The sequence below is a fragment of the Neolamprologus brichardi genome, chromosome 3, assembly GCF_056152115.1.
Source record: "Neolamprologus brichardi isolate AB-2024 chromosome 3, ASM5615211v1, whole genome shotgun sequence".
NCBI lineage: Eukaryota > Metazoa > Chordata > Actinopteri > Cichliformes > Cichlidae > Neolamprologus > Neolamprologus brichardi.
The window spans coordinates 7,874,186-7,893,989 of record NC_142106.1 but is presented as its reverse complement, the minus strand read 5'-3'; the positions used below and the strand labels follow the sequence as shown (position 1 = coordinate 7,893,989).

Sequence of the window (19,804 nt, the reverse complement as noted above, 5' to 3'; positions counted from 1 at the left end):
AGTCTGGAAGTTGTGTCCTCCCTATATTAAAGCTGCTATACAGAATCTGCAAAACAAACTGGTTTGAAACATTTTTGAGCCTCTTTAACAACCTTCCAACTTAACATTGTAATTGATTGGGGAGATTAAAATTAATAATATATTTTTATGTGGTTCAGCCACAACTCTACTAAAACCTCAGCCAGTAATAGGTAGGCCAACTTTTGGAACGTCCAGTTGTCTGTATGACTGCCGCAATACGTACGTGAGAAGCTGTAAAGAGAAGCAGTGCTATGTTTCTAAAAATGTTTTAAGCTTGTTTCAAAGATTCTGTACTGCAGCATTAAATGATTTCCAAAAGCACACATACACTTAACTTATCAGTGTTTCTTAAACATTTTACAGTGTGTACCACCTGATAAAATGTCAAGCTCTCCCAAGTACCACTATGAAAGCATGAAACCCATAAATCTTACAACACAAAATTAGTATCTGCAGTAAAGATTTTTATTTGTAATAATTTATTCTGTTTTGGGAGTGTTTTTTATGTATCTGTATTATATTATACATACACATTAAAAGTGAATCTCTGTCCAAAAAATGCACTCAGTTTACTTTTTACTATGAGCATCATTCATTATTCTCCCCCAGTAATTAAGCTTTTGCAGCATTTAAATAACCTTTATCAGATTTGATGGTTTTGTTACAGAATTTTCAAAAAAGTGTTTTGCTTTTCTTTCACAAATGTGGGGATTAAATTGTGTTAAAATGTACAAAACAGTGATGTCATGTTTTAAGACGAGGACCCAGGCACAGAAAGACTTGATGAATTTAAGAATCATATGATTTATCTTGCCTGGCCGGGCAGCTCTCTGGGTGCTCAGCACCCCCAAAGCTCTAATTCTAGAATCGCCCCTGGTTGCAATCTTTTAAAAGCTCAGTTGTGTTGGTGCAATTATAATAAATACCAACTATTAAAGAAAAAAGTGTATTTTTCAGTTCACTTTTTCTGTATTACATTTGAAGTCATGTCATGTTTTGCATGCTCTCTGCAGCATCAAATGATTTTGTATTAAAACTTAGTTTATGTACCTAAAACCTACCAAAGAATTTGTTTTCTATTGTGGTGGTGATGCAACATTTAACTGCTCATAATCTAGATTATAGTATAATATATATGCATATTTTTAATTAATTGAAATAGAGTTTTATTGTCATGATCTATAGGCAGGCTGGACTCAAACACAGGAAATGGAAAAATATCTTTAGTGAGTTTATTTACAGTGAAAGTAGAAGTTAAAGTATTTGCTAGTGATGGTACATTTGTTATAATGCATGTATGATTCTCCTAACATCAATCCTGCGGACTTTCAACTTCTTTCAAGTAATGAAAAGGTTCATTACTTGAAGGAATGATTGCCCACTCTACAGAGCTGAGTTGCCAGCTTCTGTTTATTATCATGTAGCATTTCTGTGAGATATCAGGTTAACGTTAGGGTTATGGCTATGGTTATGTTATGAACTGTTTATTATTATTATTACTTAGCAAGGAGTTCTATTCAAGTTCTTTTCCTGGCTAAACGTCTCTAATTATGTCGGACACTGTTTCGTGCTGTGTTTGGTTTTGCGCCGAAACAGCGCAAAACCCGCTGACGCGTCACTTCCTACCGTGTCAGGTACTGAGGCAGGTACTGACTGGGTGAGGCTGTGGGCGTCGTTAATCGATCGTCGGTGTGTGAGAGACGAGTCGGACATTTTGGCATCGAGCGAGTAAAACTTTATTTTAACCTTAAGCTTTATCTCATGATGTCAGGTTTAAACTCAGGTTCGGTTATTCTGTGAAAATACCAACAGAATCAGACTTTTATCACCATTAAAGTGTCGGATCATCTGACCTAGAGAACACAGACATGCCTGCTGTGACTGCGTCGCTCTGCTCCACGTTGCTGTTTGTCGGAGTCTTCCCGTTTGTCTCTGCAGGTGAGATTTACCTGTTAGTTTGGGGGGAGAGCTCGTAACTTGTAAACGAGACTTGTCTTTTCTAATAATTATTTTCCTATTGATTAAGTTTGTCTGTGATATAAGTCAAAGTGGATTTAACGTGTGTTGGCTGTGATCCAGCTTTGACAGAGACAAAGAAGTGTAATGCCTGTGTCAATGTGATGTGTTGTAGTTTCAGGAGTCAGCGGTAGCGCTTTTTGATACGGTCGACACCGTGCGGCATCGTGGTGGAGGCGGCATCACGGGCATCGGCAAAAAACAAAAAACAAAAACAATTGCTGCCCCGAGTTCATGTCGCGCATATTGGGAATGGGGAGGAGAGGGCGGGGCGGGGGATTCTCTGGCTGGCTGGAGCAGCATCTAATAACCAACTCGCAAAATAAAACAAAATAAAAACAAACCAAAAACACGAAAACACCAGACATCATGATACAGACTTATAGTTTAAAAACTTATAAAACGCATGCAATTCTATACGCGAAAAGTGAGCGCCAGAGCCCTCGGTGTGCCTGCTCGGTGCTGAAGTCAAAGTAAACTTTATTGTCATCTCCGCTACATACAGTCCAGTATATAGAGAGACGAGACGACGAGGCTCCAGTTACAGCAGTGCAAGTAAACAAACAATAAATATAAGAAGAGTAAGAAAATAAAATATAAAAAATAAATATACACTTTAGGACTCGGGGTAAAGGGATCAATAACTATTTATAATTTATAGTTTGATGATTTAAAGTCTCACACACAACCAGTGTTGGGTAAGTTACTTTAAAATAGTAACTTAGTTACATTACTAGTTACTTCTATCAAAAGTAACTCAGTTACTTCAAGTTACTCGTTACTTTCAAAGTAACTAGTTACTAGGGAAAGTAACTTTGGTTTTACTCAGAATTCTCTTGTTAATGTGTTGCTTCGACAACTTTGCCAGTCTTCTAGCTTGCTTACTTGCCACAAGTGCACTGTGCCACCTACCAATAGAAAGGAAAAGATAATGTGCACATTTCCACGAGAGAAATCCCATGCCTGGACCGTCATTGACCGCTGCCATGATTCTAGCCTACGTCACAGCGTCATGTGTGCCTTTTACATCCAACACAAAAACTGCAGTCGTGATGCTTTGATTGTACTCAACTTACTGTACTGTAACTCGGAAATTCTGCCTTCTAAATAGGAAGATGTAGGTAACACCAGACTGCAGATGAGCTGCATACAGGGCTGGACTGGGACAAAAAAATCGGCCCGGGCATTTTGACTAGAGACTGGCCCACCATTATAGGAAAAATCATAAAGCCTTTGAATGAAAACAAACGCTGTTGTGACAGTGATGTTCACTGTTTTGATGGTATATATGCATCAATCGTTTGTTGTAAGATTGAGATAATTATTTTTTAAAAGCTAGACATTTTAAATGAGAATAAGAAAGAAAAGTATTTCTTTGTGCCCACCTCTCCGTGTTAATGCCCTACCTGCCCCCCTGGCAAAACTTTGCTAGATCCGCACCTGCACAGTTACCAGCTGTCAACTACCTAAAAAGGATCCTGGGGTTATCTGTCTCTCAGAAACAGTTCATAACTTCCCTTCAACTCATTTATGTCACCTAAAAGGTAAACCTGTTTCTCCATCACCTGTTCAGCTCTGATGATTCAGTAAGGACATCTCCTGGTTTCATCTTCATGTTTCCCTCTCACCAGATAACCAAACCGATATCATGACCAGCAGCTTTTTTGCAGCTGTGGCTCCAGCAAACATCAGCTGATACTAGAAATTAATATTAAATCAATTCTAACAACAGCTGATCAAGCTTAAAAGTGCTGCTGTTGTTTAACGCGACATCGGCTGGTTTCCTATTTCTGGCGCAAAGTGGGCGATAAACAAACAAGAGAGCCGATCAGCTGATTATTGATCAGTTTTCATGATTGAAGTAGAAACGGGAGAGGGAGGGGGGAGAATGAAAGAAGAAGAGGCAGCTGTGCAGCGTAACGACAGAATATCTCCAGCTTTGTGTCTTTTTCATTGTAGCTGAAGTCCGGGACAAACTGTTCCTTTTCACCTCAATAAGAAACGCGTAATATTTTCTCTGAATACCAGACGGGACGGTTGGCAACTCTAATAACTTATGAACAAAATAAAGTTCAACATCATTAACTTCATAGCACCCACCCAGCTGTATAGAAACTCCGTCATGCTAGCTAGTACGCAGTACGGAAAAAGTCAGAATAACGAAAATAAACTCCACCTAAACTTGGTTTATATCTGACCCAGATAGACTGCAGGTCATAACTTCTTACCTGAAGTTCAGTTCACACTTGGACCGGCGGCCGCCTCGGGTCTCTTTTCCTTCTGCGTCCCCTTTCCCTCATCCACCTGCTGGCCTCCACCACTTGCCAATGTTACAGAATCTGTGGAAGCTCCGCGATAGCCACCACACGAAGTAACGAGTAACGACCCTATCTAAATCCCAGTAACGACTAACGCGTTCCTGATTTTGGCATAATAACTAGTTACCGTGCTCGTTACCACAATAATAACGTAGTTACTGTAACGCGTTACTTAATAACGCGTTAGTCCCAACACTGCACACAACACATCGAAAGGGGAGGGAGACCTGCTGCTTCCAAATAGAGCACATTTCATTCATAATGATGTAAATCCAAGCCCATTATGTATTCATGATTTGAGTCCTGGGTTGTGTGAAATCCCAGAAGTGCACCTTAGACAAAGTGAATCTGTGAACTAAGGTGTATGTGTGTTAGGTTATATTATGGTGATCCTTGGGTTGAAGGATGGGTGTTCATACTGGAGTGCAAAATTAAAAACCAATGGAAGATGGACAGGGCTCCAAACAGGCTAGGACCTGGGAGTAGAAACCAGACTGTGGGTGGACACTTAACATCTGTAATCCAGCTGTGACAGAGACAAAGATGTGTAACGTGTGTGTCAGTGTGATGTGTTGTAGTGTCAGGAGTCAGTATGCAGCTACAAAGCTTTTTGTTCAGTGTATACAAACAGCTGTAGCTACAGAAAGGCAGCAGAGACTCACAGTGTCTTAACTGCTCAGACAGGAACCATCCACCACTTTAATCACACTCTAGATCTTGTTTTAACATATGGCATAGAAACTGAACATTTAACAGTGTTTCCTGAAAACCCTCTCCTGTCTGATCATTTCCTGATAACATTTACATTTACAATAATTGATAACACAGCAGTGGAGAGTGGACTTTATCACAGTAGATGTCTTTCTGAAAGCGCTGTAACTAAGTTTAAGAATATAATCCAGCCACTGTTATCATCGTCAATGCCCTGTACCAACACAGAGCAGAGCAGCTATCTGAACGCTACCCCAACAGAGGTCGATTATCTTGTTAATAATTTTACCTCCTCACTACGTACGACTCTGGATACTGTAGCTCCGGTGAAAACTAAGGTCTCTAATCAGAAGTACCTGACCCCATGGTATAATTCTCAAACACGTACCCTAAAGCAGATGACTCGTAATCTGGAGAGGAAATGGCGTGTCACAAATTTAGAGGATCATCATTTAGCCTGGAGAAATAGTTTGTTGCTTTATAAGAAAGCCCTCCGCAAAGCCAGAACAGCTTACTACTCATCACTAATTGAAGAAAATAAGAACAACCCCAAGTTTCTCTTCAGCACTGTAGCCAGGCTGACAAAAAGTCAGAGCTCTTTTGAGCCAACCATCCCTTTAACGTTAACTAGTGATGACTTCATGAACTTCTTCACAAATAAAATTTTTATCATTAGAGAAAAAATTACCAATAATCATCCCACAGATGTAATATTATCTACAGCTACTCTTAGCACCATTGATGTTAAGTTAGACTCCAGCGTGGCTACAGTCACAATTTGGACCCACCACTGTTTATGGAGCAAAATGTAGTGTGAGGCTTTGGCAGACTCTGTACGTTGCAGCTTGTGGGCTAAAGTATAGATAAGCTGTTGTTCTCTCTGGAGACTAGTGGAAATCGCTCGTTAACCATATATACCCCAGAGTATTATACTGATAAAAAGTGCTCTGTTTGTGTTGAAAACAGAAGAGAGACACCTGGCTTGGTGTGTAAGAATAATAAAATGTCAAGTTAGAGGAACAGCTAAATGCAGTTAATTTTGTCAACTCAATCTGCATTACTGAAAGTGTGTTTTTGTTTGTTTTTCTTCTTTTTGACTCAGATTCTCCAAAGGAAATGCAAACAAACAGACTGAAGTTGCTTGCAGAGTAAATGAATGTGAACACACGGTTTATGCTTCTCGCTAACTGCAGAAATATTTATGCTGGTACCAGTTGAGAAAAAATGTTTAACTTGGTGTTGTTTTATATTTTTATAATACTGTAAAAAATGGCAAGCCGTGACAGCACAGAGCAATGTGATTCAGTATGTGAGGCTCTTTCACTTAGTTAGTACTTTAGTGCAGTGCACAGCGAACATGTATATAAGATAAAATACTCAATACTAAGATAAAAATCAAACACTGATATATTTGTAATATATAAGTATAAATGATATAAGTGCAGCTGTTCCGTAGCAAACATACATATGTTTGGGCTCTTTCTATCCATGTTTAAAAAATAAAAATAAAATAAAACATTCTAATCACAATTGTACTTTGACCTTTAACCTCTCTGCTCTGTGTTGTTTCCTCTTTCAGACCAGAAAAACATCACAGCTGAGTCTGGACAGGACGTCACTCTGACATGTCGAGCTCCAAACAACAACATCGTAGTGTTAGAGTGGACGAGAGCTGAATACGGAGCTAATTATGTCTTTTTGTACCGAGATGGGCGTTTTGATCCAGCCAACCAGCATCCATCTTTTAAGAACCGGGTGGATCTGCAGGACAGACAGATGAAGGATGGAGACGTGTCTCTGATTCTGAAGAATGTGACAATTAATGATTCTGGAACATACAAGTGTCGTGTTTTCATGAGAGAAACACGTTTCTGGCAGCTCAGCATCATCTACCTGACTGTTGTTGTTCCTCCAGGTGAGTGAGTAGAGTTGAGTGTGTGTGTGATCAGAGGTGAAGCTGCTTCCTGGTTGTTGATGTTTGTTTGTTGTATGGATGAGCTGGTGGATGTCAGAGGTAGACAGATGTTTCTCCAGCTGTTGTCTCTGTGGCTGGTAGTCTAGAGTTGTAGAGCAGCATTGTTTGGGTAAGGTTAGAGCAGAAACAAAGACATTTATGAATCCGTCTCTTCTTCTCTTGCTCTCTAACTCGTCTGTAAACATGTGTGGGGAAACTCAGTGTTAAAGCCTGCAGCTGGAGGGAGAGGGGAGGGGTGGAGCTGGTGGTTGTGAGTCTGTGAAAGTGAATCCTGCCGGTGCCATAGCTGGTGAAAACGTACTTAGTGCAGACACAAAAACGTCTACCAGCTTCAAAGTGTGACAGAAAAATGTCCACATGATGACTGATGGATGAGAGAGGTCCCATTTTTGTTGTTGTGCACAAATCATTGAACAACACAAACACTTAGAGCTGCTTTCAGTGCTGCCTGTTTTGTTACTGCACACATTTCTGATGGTCCTACAGTCCAACGTAGCAAACATCTCCCTGAAGCCTCTTCTTAGAGACCAAAGGTTGGATCAGAGCGAGCAGCTGAAAGGACACATCTATGAATGCAGTCAGACACTTTCTCACAACCTCACACTTCATCTCATCACATTTAGACTCAGGTTCTCTGTTAGTCACTGAGATTACAGACTCAGGCATTTATGATAGTGTAACATGACTAGAATTAAATAACCTAGAACAGTGATTGTGGCCACAGTTTTTGTCAGATGTCCTTTTTTAATTGAAAGCACAGAAAATTCCACCACCAGGTAAATTTTCACAATTTACTTTTTAATTAATGCCTGCACATGAAAAAGAAATTGATTCTGTTATTTTTTTCTCTCATCACCTACCTGACAGCTGTTTCTCACCTGCAGGTAAGCCAAGAGGAGACAGAGGGAACACAGATGCAGTGAAAAAGGGTGGATCTGACGGACTGATTGTTGGTTTGTCCGTTTTTGCTGTGCTTCTTGTGGCTGCTGTTTTTGTTTTTCTGATCTACAGAAAACAGTCTCGAGATTCAAATGAGCATCCTGCTGAGAGTGCAATACCTCTTCAGACTTAAGATCATCTCTCATGAAAATAAGATTGTATTATATTGTTGTGACGGGATGTGCTCAGTTGGCCCACGGCAGGGGAGGCAGATGCACCTGAGCGGCTTACAGTCTGAATTGTCTTTGTTGTTGTTGTTGGGGAAGTATTCAGCTGTGAGCTGGAAAACTAAAGCTCTGTGTTTGTGTGAAAAGTGACAGCAACCAAGAGTAATGAATGAATGCTGAAAAGCATTAATTTGTGGACAGGTCAGCCAAGGGATTAGCTGGCCCAAATGGTGGCCATGTTGAGGGAGCAGGACCAGACTGAGTGCCACATGCAGCGGCTGGCAGCTCAGATCGGTTCCACCCACAACCCTTGACTGCAAGGGAGTTGCAGAGATCCGACTGCCGGGGCTGAAACTCGGGAGCTTGCAGAACCTGCTGCACATTTGGAGCTGGAGAACAGCGCATGAGAGAGACTGGCGCAGTCGGAGCTGTTGGACAGCGAGCAGCAGAGTCCTGCCCACATGGAGCCGAAGGACACTGTGTCAGGTGGTCCAGCAACATCCACGCCAGAGTCCAGCATGCCATCCAGACCCGCCTCATTCCCAACAGAGCCAGCGCTCGGTTAAGGCCAGCGCTTGGTTGAGACCAGCGCTTGGTTGAGACCAGTGCGCCGAGTCCTGCAGGCCGCACACCTGCCACATCACCTGGGAGCCTCAGCTCACAGCCGCGACTGCTACACCGCCACCGGGGCCCCACGGGCTGTCCCTGGACCCACCTCATCCCTGCCGCTGCTAGATATGCGGGCGGGCCCCTGTCATGCCTGGGTCTGTAAAGAATCTATTACATTTGCATTTTTTTAAATGTTGTTTTACTTTAACACTGAGGGCTGAAGGAGCACTATAGTTTCAAATTCCTGTATAAAATTTGCAATAATAGGCCCAAATATGCTGTTGTTGTTGAGGATTTTGGTGTGTATTTTGGAAAACAAGAGGTCTTTGTAACCTATGTGGTGTGCCTTAGCAGATTCAATCATTTTCCATGAAGTACTAGTCTCTGGGTTAACCCATGTGCTAAGCGTCCTGATTTGGAATGACCAATAGTGAAATTCAAAATTTGGTACTGCCGAAGCACCAAGCAATTTGTGCCGCTGCAGTGTTGACAAATGTATCCTAGGCCTTTTCCCATTCCAAATAAATTTAGACAACATAGAATGTATATCCTTTAAGTAAGTACATTTATCTGTATTTATTTTTTATTTAAGTGTTTTATCATATAGTATGTTTCACACTAAGTACCGCAGCAATTTCCTAATGTTGTAAATCTGCTCAACATCTGGCACTAAACCCTTTTCTGTCGAAGGCTTTCTCCGACTCAAGTGAGAATACTGCACATGGATCTTCATAGCCATCTGCAGGATATGTATATGCATATGTATGCATGGAGCAGGATGGGGAGGAATGTTGTCTAAGCTAACATCCATCATGGGCAACATCTCCCAACCCCTGCATGACACTGTACGAGCACCAAGCAGCCCGTTCAGCAGTAGACTTTTACACCCACAGTGCAGGAAGGAGCACTACCACAGGTCATTCTTGTCAGCAACTGTCAGACTCTATAACACAGCTTAACACTGTTTTACATTTTGGGGGTTATCTCCCTCATCAGCTTGTTTGTTTTGGTACATTTTATACAAATCTCTGTACAATTTTTTGATGCATATTCCTGTACATTGTTACCTGTATATACGAACTTGTTTATGTATATAGGACCACTTTGTGTCTTCCTTCTATATTCCCCTTGCTGTAAGAGCTGTGTAACATCCAAATTTCTAATTCGTGGGATAATAAAGGTTTATTCTATTCTATTCTATTCTATTCTATTCTATTAAAGGAGTCAAGCATAAGTGAGTCTATCATATCCCAAAGTTCTAGAAATGGCTCAGGTGGATGGCCTTCTAATCGAGGTGATTTGCCTTTATTTAGACCTTTCGAAGCTCTATGCAGCTCATCTAGAGTTAATGGGTCCTCCAACTTGTCCTGATCTGCTTGTGAGATTTATGGTAGTTCCAAACTATCAAGAAAACTCTTACAAGTAGACTCCTTGATTGATCTCTGATTTATACAGATGTTCAAAAAACGATGTAAAAGTGGTATTAATAGATGGGGGTTTGTTGCAACTTTACCACGTGTAGCTATTATTGCTGGGATATGTGCTCTTGTTTTGTAATTCTTTTAGTGCCAACAGATGATGGGTGCTCTGATTCAATATAGTATTCTGTCTGGTTCTACAAAGAGGCATTTTTGAGAAATGTATTGATAGCAATGTTTAATATGATTACACAGGAAAAAAAAAAACAACTACATGTAAAAGAATTACACCATGCCACCTCTGCCTTTCTAAATGGAGACACAGTAACTGCGTGTTTATATGTAAGCGTGTAAAACCTGAAGATGGTAAGATTAACATTAACAGTATTTTGCCATTCTGCAATTCATCTCATGTAAACAACATGCACACAGAGTGATGTGAAAAAGGGCACATAGAGTGGCTTGCAAAAGTATTCGACCCCCTTGAACTTTTCCAAATTTTGTCACATTACAAGATTCCAAACATTTTTTACAAATAAATAACTGCAAAGTGGGGTGTGCGTAATTATTCAGCCGCCTTTGGTCTGAGTGCAGTCAGTTGCCCATAGACATTGCCTGATGAGTGCTAATGACTAAATAGAGTGCACCTGTGTGTAATCTAATGTCAGTACAAATACAGCTGCTCTGTGACGCCTCAGAGGTTGTCTAAGAGAACATTGGGAGCAACAACACCATGAAGTCCAAAGAACACACCAGACAGGTCAGGGATAAAGTTATTGAGAAATGTAAAGCAGGCTTAGGCTACATAAAGATTTCCCAAGCCTTGAACATCCCACAGAGCACTGTTCAAGCCATCATTCAGAAATGGAAGGAGTATGGCACACAAGGCCGTCCACCTAAACTCACAGGCCAAACAAGGAGAGCGCTGATCAAAAATGCAGCCAAGAGGCCCATGGTGACTCTGGACGAGTTGCAGAGATCTACAGCTCAGGTGGGGGAATCTGTCCATAGGACAACTATTAGTCGTGCACTGCACAAAGTTGGCCTTTATGGAAGAGTGGCAAGAAGAAAGCCATTGTTAACAGAAAACCACAAGAAGTCCCTTTTGCAGTTTGCCGCAAACATGTAGGTGCTCTGGTCAGATGAGACCAAAATGGAACTTTTTGGCCAAAATGCAAAACACTATGTGTGGCGGAAAACTAACACTGCACATCACTCTGAACACACCATCCCCACTGTCAAATGTGGTGGTGGCAGCATCATGCTCTGGGGGTGCTTCTCTTCAGCAGGGACAGGGAAGCTGGTCAGAGTTGATGGGAAGATGGATGGAGCCAAATACAGGGCAATCTTGGAAGAAAACCTCTTGGAGTCTGCAAAAGACTTGAGACTGGGGCAGAGGTTCACCTTCCAGCAGGACAACGACCCTAAACATAAAGCCAGGGCAACAATGGAAAGGTTTAAAACAAAACATATCCATGTGTTAGAACGGCCCAGTCAAAGTCCAGATCGAAATCCAATCGAGAATCTGTGGCAAGATCTGAAAACGGCTGTTCACAAACGCTGTCCATCTAATCTGACTGAGCTGGAGCTATTTTGCAAAGAAGAATGGGCAAGAATTTCAGTCTCTAGATGTGCAAAGCTGGTAGAGACAGACCCTAAAAGACTGGCAGCTGTAATTGCAGCAAACGGTGGTTCAACAAAGTATTGACTCAGGGGGCTGAATAATTACGCACACCCCACTTTGCAGTTATTTATTTGTAAAAAAATGTTTGGAATCATGTATGATTTTCGTTCCACTTCTCACGTGTACACCACTTTGTATTGATCTTTCACGTGGAATTCCAATAAAAATGATTCATGTTTGTGGCTGTAATGTGACAAAATGTGGAAAAGTACTTTTGCAAGCCACTGTATAAAAAAAGGACCCTGATGAAATGGCCTGATGAGGTCCATGCCAGTAAGCTTAAACGGTACCCCCATTAATGGCAGTGGGCGCACTTTTAGGATTGCTGGCTGACATTCTGGGCAAGACACGGACACCCATTTGGATGACTGTCCAATAAAATCAGGCCATTACTCGCTCCAGAGTTTTATTATATCTCATATGCCCTGCCATGGAGTTATAATGAGCCACCTGGAAAATAATTTCCTGGCAGCTTTCAGACTTCAACAACTGGGTCTGTTCGTCCTCTGTGCCAGTGTCACGACTCACCCAATAAAGCCTATCATTCAATAATAACAGAGCATGGGTAGGTCCGTGTGGCTTCAGGCCGCACCCGGTGACCATCAATTCCTATCACTTGGTCAAAGGCTGAGTGTAAACTGTCGTCACAAGACTGCTCCAGTGGAAAATCATCCGTGGGGCAAATCACCAGAGCTGTCTGGGCTTTCCGCAGAAATCACATGCTACTAACAGTCATGATCACATGTCCACATACAGCCCGAAAAGGTAATTAAACCCCAGCCAATTTGTTGGTCATTTCCCCTGGGCATCCCTTCCACAAACTACTCAAGGACCACCTTTGCATCCAGGCCTCCCTCTTAAATCTGCTGCACCACTCCTCCACTGAAACCAGAGACCAGAACTCCACCACAGAAGCTTCTGGAAAGGATCACCTGTGCAGCCTCCTCTCTTCTCTGTCCTCCATATGTGTTTCTAATATATCCTTCAACATGACCTACTGACCCTGATTTCTGGGTCACAGGAAGAGAAATAAGAGAAGCATCACCAATGATCTGCTTGTATTCTTGTTGGTCCAACTTAAAGTCCAACATGTTTTTTTTTGCTATTTTGGTTATCATTACAAATCTCTCTGTGACTACAGAAGAAAGATTTTTTACAAAACAAGAAAGCACGAGATAAGAATAATCAAAAAGGTATTGGCTGAAGTACATGCTTAGTATGCCAACACTTTTAGCAAAAGATCATTTAGCAAGCAGCTGATTTACATCAAGCATGAAGAAAAAGAGAAAAACAATAGAAAAAAATAGAGAATACATTAAATTAAATTCAATAACTATAATCCAAGCAAAACAACCAAGAGTTTCAGTATTGTTGTTTGTTCTTATCTTTTTTTTCTAGTCCCTCTAGTGGCCATATATAAACCATGTGTGAGGATGGTGTTAATGTAAAATGTGAATCATAGTGTTCCAGTCAGTCATCAGTGTGTCTCTGCACAGCTGTAATTAAAATGTGTTCAGAGGGCCTCAGTGTCTGAATGGTTCCAGTTCAGCTCCATAACAGCAGCGTCCCTGGTTTAATTCCTGTGTTTCAGCTCATATCTGCCTCTCTCACTGAGGGGGACGTAACTACATGGAAAGGAAATACTTCTCGCTTCTGTGTTTGAACCAATACAAAGCTGGTGCTCAGAGGAAGAGGGCGGGCTTTACTTGGTGTCAGTGACAAAAATGAAAAAAAGCTCAAATGAGTGAGAAGGACGATGAAGGAAACATCTGTGCTGTGTCTGCTCTGTAAGTAGAATCTCTGTGTTTGTTTGAATTCTTGTACTTTGACTGTCTGCTCTCCTGATAACTGATGATGGAGGAGAAGACATGAAAAACAAATCAGGCTGAATTCAAGTTCAAACACCACGAGGACCAACTGCAGGTCTGAACTGACTCTTTATCTTTGCTCAGGAGTCGAGGAAACACAGCAGGCAGTGAAAAGATCAAATCATTCACTCATTATATCAACACAGCTGCACAGTGTAACAGTAATATTCATAATTAGTGCATATTTTTCTTTTATCTCCATAGTGCAGTCAGTGAAGCTACAGTAACAATAATGACGGTTTAAAGAGTTCTTTAGATAAAAAGGAGCAGAAACTGTTTAAAATCTGTTTCCTCAAACAGAAAAAAATTTGGTGTAAAATGTTAAAACATGTCCATTTAACATTTGAAATTAATCTGAGATTATTATTATTTTATTTTTCTGTGTTACACTGCTGCTCAAACAATAAAAACTGGGCTCCAGATTTTCCTCAAAGAAAAAATGAAAAATGAGTTTAAAAGATGAATGATGCTCTTTCTTCTTCTTTTTCAATCTTAAATATGTTTTAGTCTTTTGTCAAACTTTATTGAAACATGTTACTGATATAAAATAGAAAATGAGCAGATGTATCAGAGAGAGACAGGTCTTTGTGTTTGTCAGCTGTTTGTGTGGAGTTGTTCTTGATGTTCACCTCAAATCAACCTGAGTGTCATTTCTCTTTAGTTCTCATCTCACTGCTGAGCTGCACAACAAACCAAGGTCAGTAACCTTCTTCTGTCACAGTTTAAACCTGATTAATGTTCACTGATATGACCTGATGGGCTTTATGTTTCACAATGTAAAGTCTAACAGATCATCAGTTTTTCATTTTAACCCTCACAGCTCGTCTGACTGTGAGTCCCAGCAGCTCTCAGTTCTTCAAAGGAGACTTTGTGTCTCTGAGCTGTGAGGAGGACGACAGCTCTGCTGGATGGACTCTGAGGAGAAACACAAGCAAAGAACAGAGGACTCAGTGTGGAGATGTGTGGGGAAAACCAACTGGTTATTCCTGTAAAATCGAATACATGTACCCATGGGACAGTGGAGTTTACTGGTGTGAGTCCAGAGAGGGTCCCATCAGTAACATGGTTAACCTGACAGTCACTGGTAAGCTGAGTGTGTGGAGTTAGTGTTGATGAAGCTGTGTGTAAATGGATGAAATGCTGTAGTTTGTCTCTGTGTTGAGGTGGATCAGTGATCCTGCAGAGTCCTGTCCTCCCTGTGATGGAGGGAGATGACGTCACTCTGCTCTGTAAAACAAAGACCACTCCCTCCAACCTCCCAGCTGCTTTCTATAAAGATGGCTCCCTCATCAGGAAGCAGCCTACAGGTCACATGACCATCCAGCATGTTAACAGGTCTGATGAAGGCCTCTACAAGTGTGACATCAGCAGTCATGGAGAGTCTCCATCCAGCTGGATCACTGTCACAGGTGACACACTCACCTGTCTGTGTTTCTGCAGCTTTCAACATTCACAATGTGACGACAACTTAATCACTGTGTTTGCTTTATTTTAGACAAACACACCACCTCACCTCCACCTACATCCACACCTCCACCTACATCACTCTCTCCTCCTGTTCTCTCTGTGTTGACATTTTTTGGATCAGTCTGTGTTGTGGTTCTACTGGTGTTACTGGTTCTCCTGGTAAGACGATATGTTCACAAGAAACCTGAAGGTGAGACTCAGAATTATGAGTTTGATATACAGTGGGTATGGAAGGAATTTGGACCCCCTCAAAATTTCCACTCTTTGTGTTATTGCAGCCATTTGCAAAACTCATTTAAGTTGTTTTTTTCCTCATGAATGTACACACAGCACCCCACATTGACAGATTTAGATTTTAGATTTATTAAAAAAAAAAAAACTGAAATATCACATGGTCCTAAGTATTCAGACCCTTTGTTGTGGCACCCATATATTTAATTCTGGTGCTGTCCAATTCTTCTGATCATCCTTGAGATGGTTTTGCTCCTTCATATGAGTCCAGCTGTGTTTGATTATTCTGATTGGACTTGATTAGTCATATTACATGCCTGTCTATATAACACCTTACAGCTCACAATGCATGTCAGAGCAAATGAGAATCATGAGGTCAAAGGAACTGCCGGAAGAGCTCAGCGACTAAATTGTGGCAAGGCACAGATCTGTCCAAGAATACAAAAAAAAAATTCTGCTGCACTTAAGGTTCCTAAGAGTGCAGTGGCCTCCATAATCCTCCATAATCTTTAAATGGTAGATGTTTGGGATGACCAGAACCTTTCCTAGAGCTGACCATCTGGCTGAACTGAGCTACTGGGGGAGAACAGCTTTGGTGAGAGAGGTAAAGAGGAACCCAAAGATTACTGTGACTGAGCTCCAGAGATGCAGTCGGGAGATGGGAGAAAGTTATAGACAGCCAACCGTCACTGCAGCCTTCCACTAGTCGGGGGTGACGGAAGCCTCTCCTCAGTGCATGACACATGAAAGCCCACATGGAGTTTGCTAAAAAAAACACCCAAAGGACTCCAAGATGGTGAGAAATGAGATTCTGTGTTCTCATGAGACCAAGATAGAACTTTTTGGTACCAGGCACTGCTCTTCTCCTGTCCAATACAGTCCCAACAGCCAAGCATGGTGGTGGCAGCATCATGTGGGTGTTTTTCAGCTGTAGGGACAGGACAACTAGTTACAATTGAAGTAAAGATGAATGGGAAATACAGGGATATCCTGGACAAAAACCTTCTCCCAAGTGCTCAGGACCTCAGACTTGGCCTAGGTTTACCTTCCAACAAGACAATGACCCTAAGCACTGACTTAAACCAGACTGAACATTTCTGGAGAGACCTAAAAATGGCTGTCCACTAGGGCTGGGTGATATGACCTAAAAGCCATATCGCGGTATAACTTGAAGCGCGTGCGTTAACGATATATATTGTGAAATAACGTATTTTCCACACTAAAAGGCACACTTAAAATCCTTTAATTTCCTCAAAAATCGAGAGTGCGCCTGATGTATGAATTCTGGTTGTGCTTACTGACCTCGAATCGATTTTTTTGTGGTACACTATGTGCAGAAATCTGTCAAAAATGCTTTAGTACGAGTTTGGTAACTACGAAGCTGCACTGCTTGATGGATTGTCGGAGCATTACGGCTGCCGTACTGAGGTGCTTCGTGGAGTAATCTGGATCCAAAATGTTGTTTGCTTCAGGTCTCAAAGTCAAACAAACACTGAGAGTTTAAAACCGTCTAAATTCTTTTATCTTTAGTAAAATGATCAGGTGTAACAATTAAGTTAAACATCTAGGCATCCATGAAAACAGAATGCATTTAATTTAACAGAGTTAGAAGTTAGCAGGAAGTTAGCTCGCTAGTTTACACCTAAACATGACATACCGTGTTCTGACTGAGAGATTTATGTAACAAATTAAAACGTACAGCTCTGCTATCACTTCCAACATAAATGAAGACAGAAAACTAAACAGCAGTGGCGTTTGTAAGGTTACTGAAGTTGGGCTACATGGTAGCAACCATAGCAACACAGCTAGCATGACATTAGTATAGTGAAGCTGGAGGATGAACACCAACTGTTTTTCCACTCGATTAAAGTTAACGTGACGGACTCTGGTGGTCAGGGACAAATGCAATCGCATGTCAGGATGCTATACAAGGACCAAACTTCAGTCAGGAGAACAACTGAGATTATTCATCCACAATACGAGGTTAGTCATTAATATACTGCAACAACATGGGAATAGAGCAGCTGCGAGAGAATTCAACATTAATGAATTAATGTTAAGGAAGTGGAGGAAGTGCAGTTTTTGGCTTTCCCCATATTTCAAAAGTGCTTCGTCTCTTTGTTATTACCGGCATAATTTGTAGTTGATAATGCTTGTAGCCACTGCCATGCTTTTGACCAAACAGGCACAGCTTGATGACATCATCAACATGCGCTAACGTGGCAGAGCGGTATAGTCAAAATCTCTACTGTATACCGTTTATACCGCCCACCCCTACTGTCCATCAACATTTATCATCCAACCTGACAGAACTGGAGAGGATCTGCAGGGAGGAATGGCAGAGGATCCCCAAATCCAGGTGTGGAAAAACTTGTTGCATCTTTCCCAAAAAGACTCATACATGGCTGTATTAGATAAAAGGGTGTTTCTACTAAATACTGAGCAAAGGGTCTGAATACTTAGGACCATGTGATATTTCAGTTTTTCTTTTTTAATAAATCTGCAAAAAATGTCAACAATTCTGTGTTCTTCTGTCAATATGATACATACATTAATGAGGAATAAAAATGAAATTTTGGCAAATGGGCAAATGAGTGGGAAATTAAAGGGGTCTGAATACTTTCTGTACCCACTGTAAATACTGTCAATTGTGATTATTTGTGTTTCTGTTCTGTGGACTTAACATTTACAAACATTTGGAAGATAAATGAAACAGCCGAGAATGCATGATTTTTATTTTGAAAGCTTTGGTCCAATTTTTTTTTTTTATTATTATTATTTTTTTATTTTAAAATAAGCACTTAGTTAAAGGTTGTTTTTTTTTTTTTTGTTCTTATTCCACCTGTTTTGTTAGAGATACACTGTCTCACAAAATCTTGTATGTTGAATTTCAAAAACTTGGGTTACATGTGTTTCCAGCATGAGCTAGTATAATGTTTATCCGATCACACTGAAATGAAAAATATATATATATGAAGAAACCCTTGGGACACTTTTGGCTTTAGATGTTGTAACCGGTAAAGCCTAGGTGTTTGCATTTTGTCCACTGCCATTTTTACATGGGCTTCAAAATAACTGTCCATGGCATTTCTTCTGACCTTTGACCCAGTCTGCCCTGCCCTAGGGGGAAAAGGTGTTTAAAGAAAAAGGCTTCACACCCACCAAGAAAACAGGCTTATTCCCTTCAAATAAGGATTATTTAAAATCTTTACAATGTGTACAAAAATAATAACTAGCTATTCTAGATGCAGAAACCTGATCATAAAACAATGCACAACTAAACATACAGCACAGCTTCATTGGAAACAGGAAGTAGGCAGGAAACAGCCAGTCTTGACATGTCTTCAGTCACTTTCAAGCAATGATCACCCTCTACCTGGAACTTAGATAAACGAAAACACCCCAACGTATGGAGAAGTGAATACTATACACAAAATGATGACTTGGGTCACAACACCATTCAAATAGTTCAGAGAGGATGGTTAGAATTTATTTAATTAATTTTATGGATGGTTTATATAAAGGCTTATGAGGACATTACAGAGAGCTTGGAAATATGAAAAAAAAATATTCCAACTTTTCCTGATTTGATGCTGAGTTTAACCCTGAAATCACAATTCTTTATTTTTACAGTTTATAATAGTAATTATATTAAAAGCTTTATTAATGCAGAGTGCAATGTTTAAATTTTCATTTAAACGAAACTTTCGATAAGCAACACATCAGATTGTGATCCTTTTAATCAGATGTCTTTCATCCCTGAAATCACAATATTTAAGTTTATACTCTTTATTTCTTTATCTGAAATGTGAAACCTTAGTTTGATGTAACCATGTGTCTGTACTTACTGAGTGTTGTTCACTGTGAGCTGGACTGTGTGTTTGTGGTCTGTGGTTAACTGAAACAAACAGCTCTGCAGTCATCCAGCATCCTGTTTCTCATTATAGAAACACATGTAGGCAGCGAGTGTTTTACCACAGAGCTGCTGGTCGTAAGATGAGGAAGAAAAATGTAGAAATCATTTCTAAAAGCTGTAAACAGTCTGCACACAGACTATGAATCTCAATGAGATTCATTACAAATAAAATCATGTTTAATAATAACAGTATTCTTTTTTAAACCCTCTTGACTGCTGCATATTTCAGAATTACCTACATTTTTAGTTGCATCCAAATTAAATAGTTTTTTTTTCCATTTCAAATTGTAAATCTAACATTTTTGAAGTTAATAATTTGGTAGTTTTTGACCTCTTGATATGTTGAACCTTCATCCTTGTTGTTGAAAGCTCAGCTCAGTCACTTCCTCCTGTATCAGGTCTGTTTATGTTTTACAGCAGCAGCCATGTTTTCACTGACTCTAAATTCTACTTCTTAAACACTT

General features: G+C 40.5%; 1 protein-coding gene across 2 annotated transcripts in view; it reads left to right on the top strand.

The window, feature by feature from the left end:
* Positions 1-1,718: 1,718 nt before the first annotated feature.
* The window catches only part of LOC102795541 (myelin-oligodendrocyte glycoprotein-like), a 56,019-nt gene continuing 37,933 nt past the window's right edge, over positions 1,719-19,804 (top strand). Inside the window, exons 1-3 of one of the 2 annotated variants that reach the window (XM_087832048.1) lie at positions 1,719-1,959; positions 6,646-6,981; positions 7,926-8,687. In XM_087832048.1, the coding sequence (XP_087688174.1) occupies positions 1,890-1,959; positions 6,646-6,981; positions 7,926-8,113 (594 nt within the window). In that variant the 5' untranslated portion in view covers positions 1,719-1,889 and the 3' untranslated portion in view covers positions 8,114-8,687. Of the gene's footprint in view, positions 1,960-6,645; positions 6,982-7,925; positions 8,688-19,804 lie in introns of those variants that run through there. The other variant, XM_087832045.1, reaches the window with a different exon arrangement.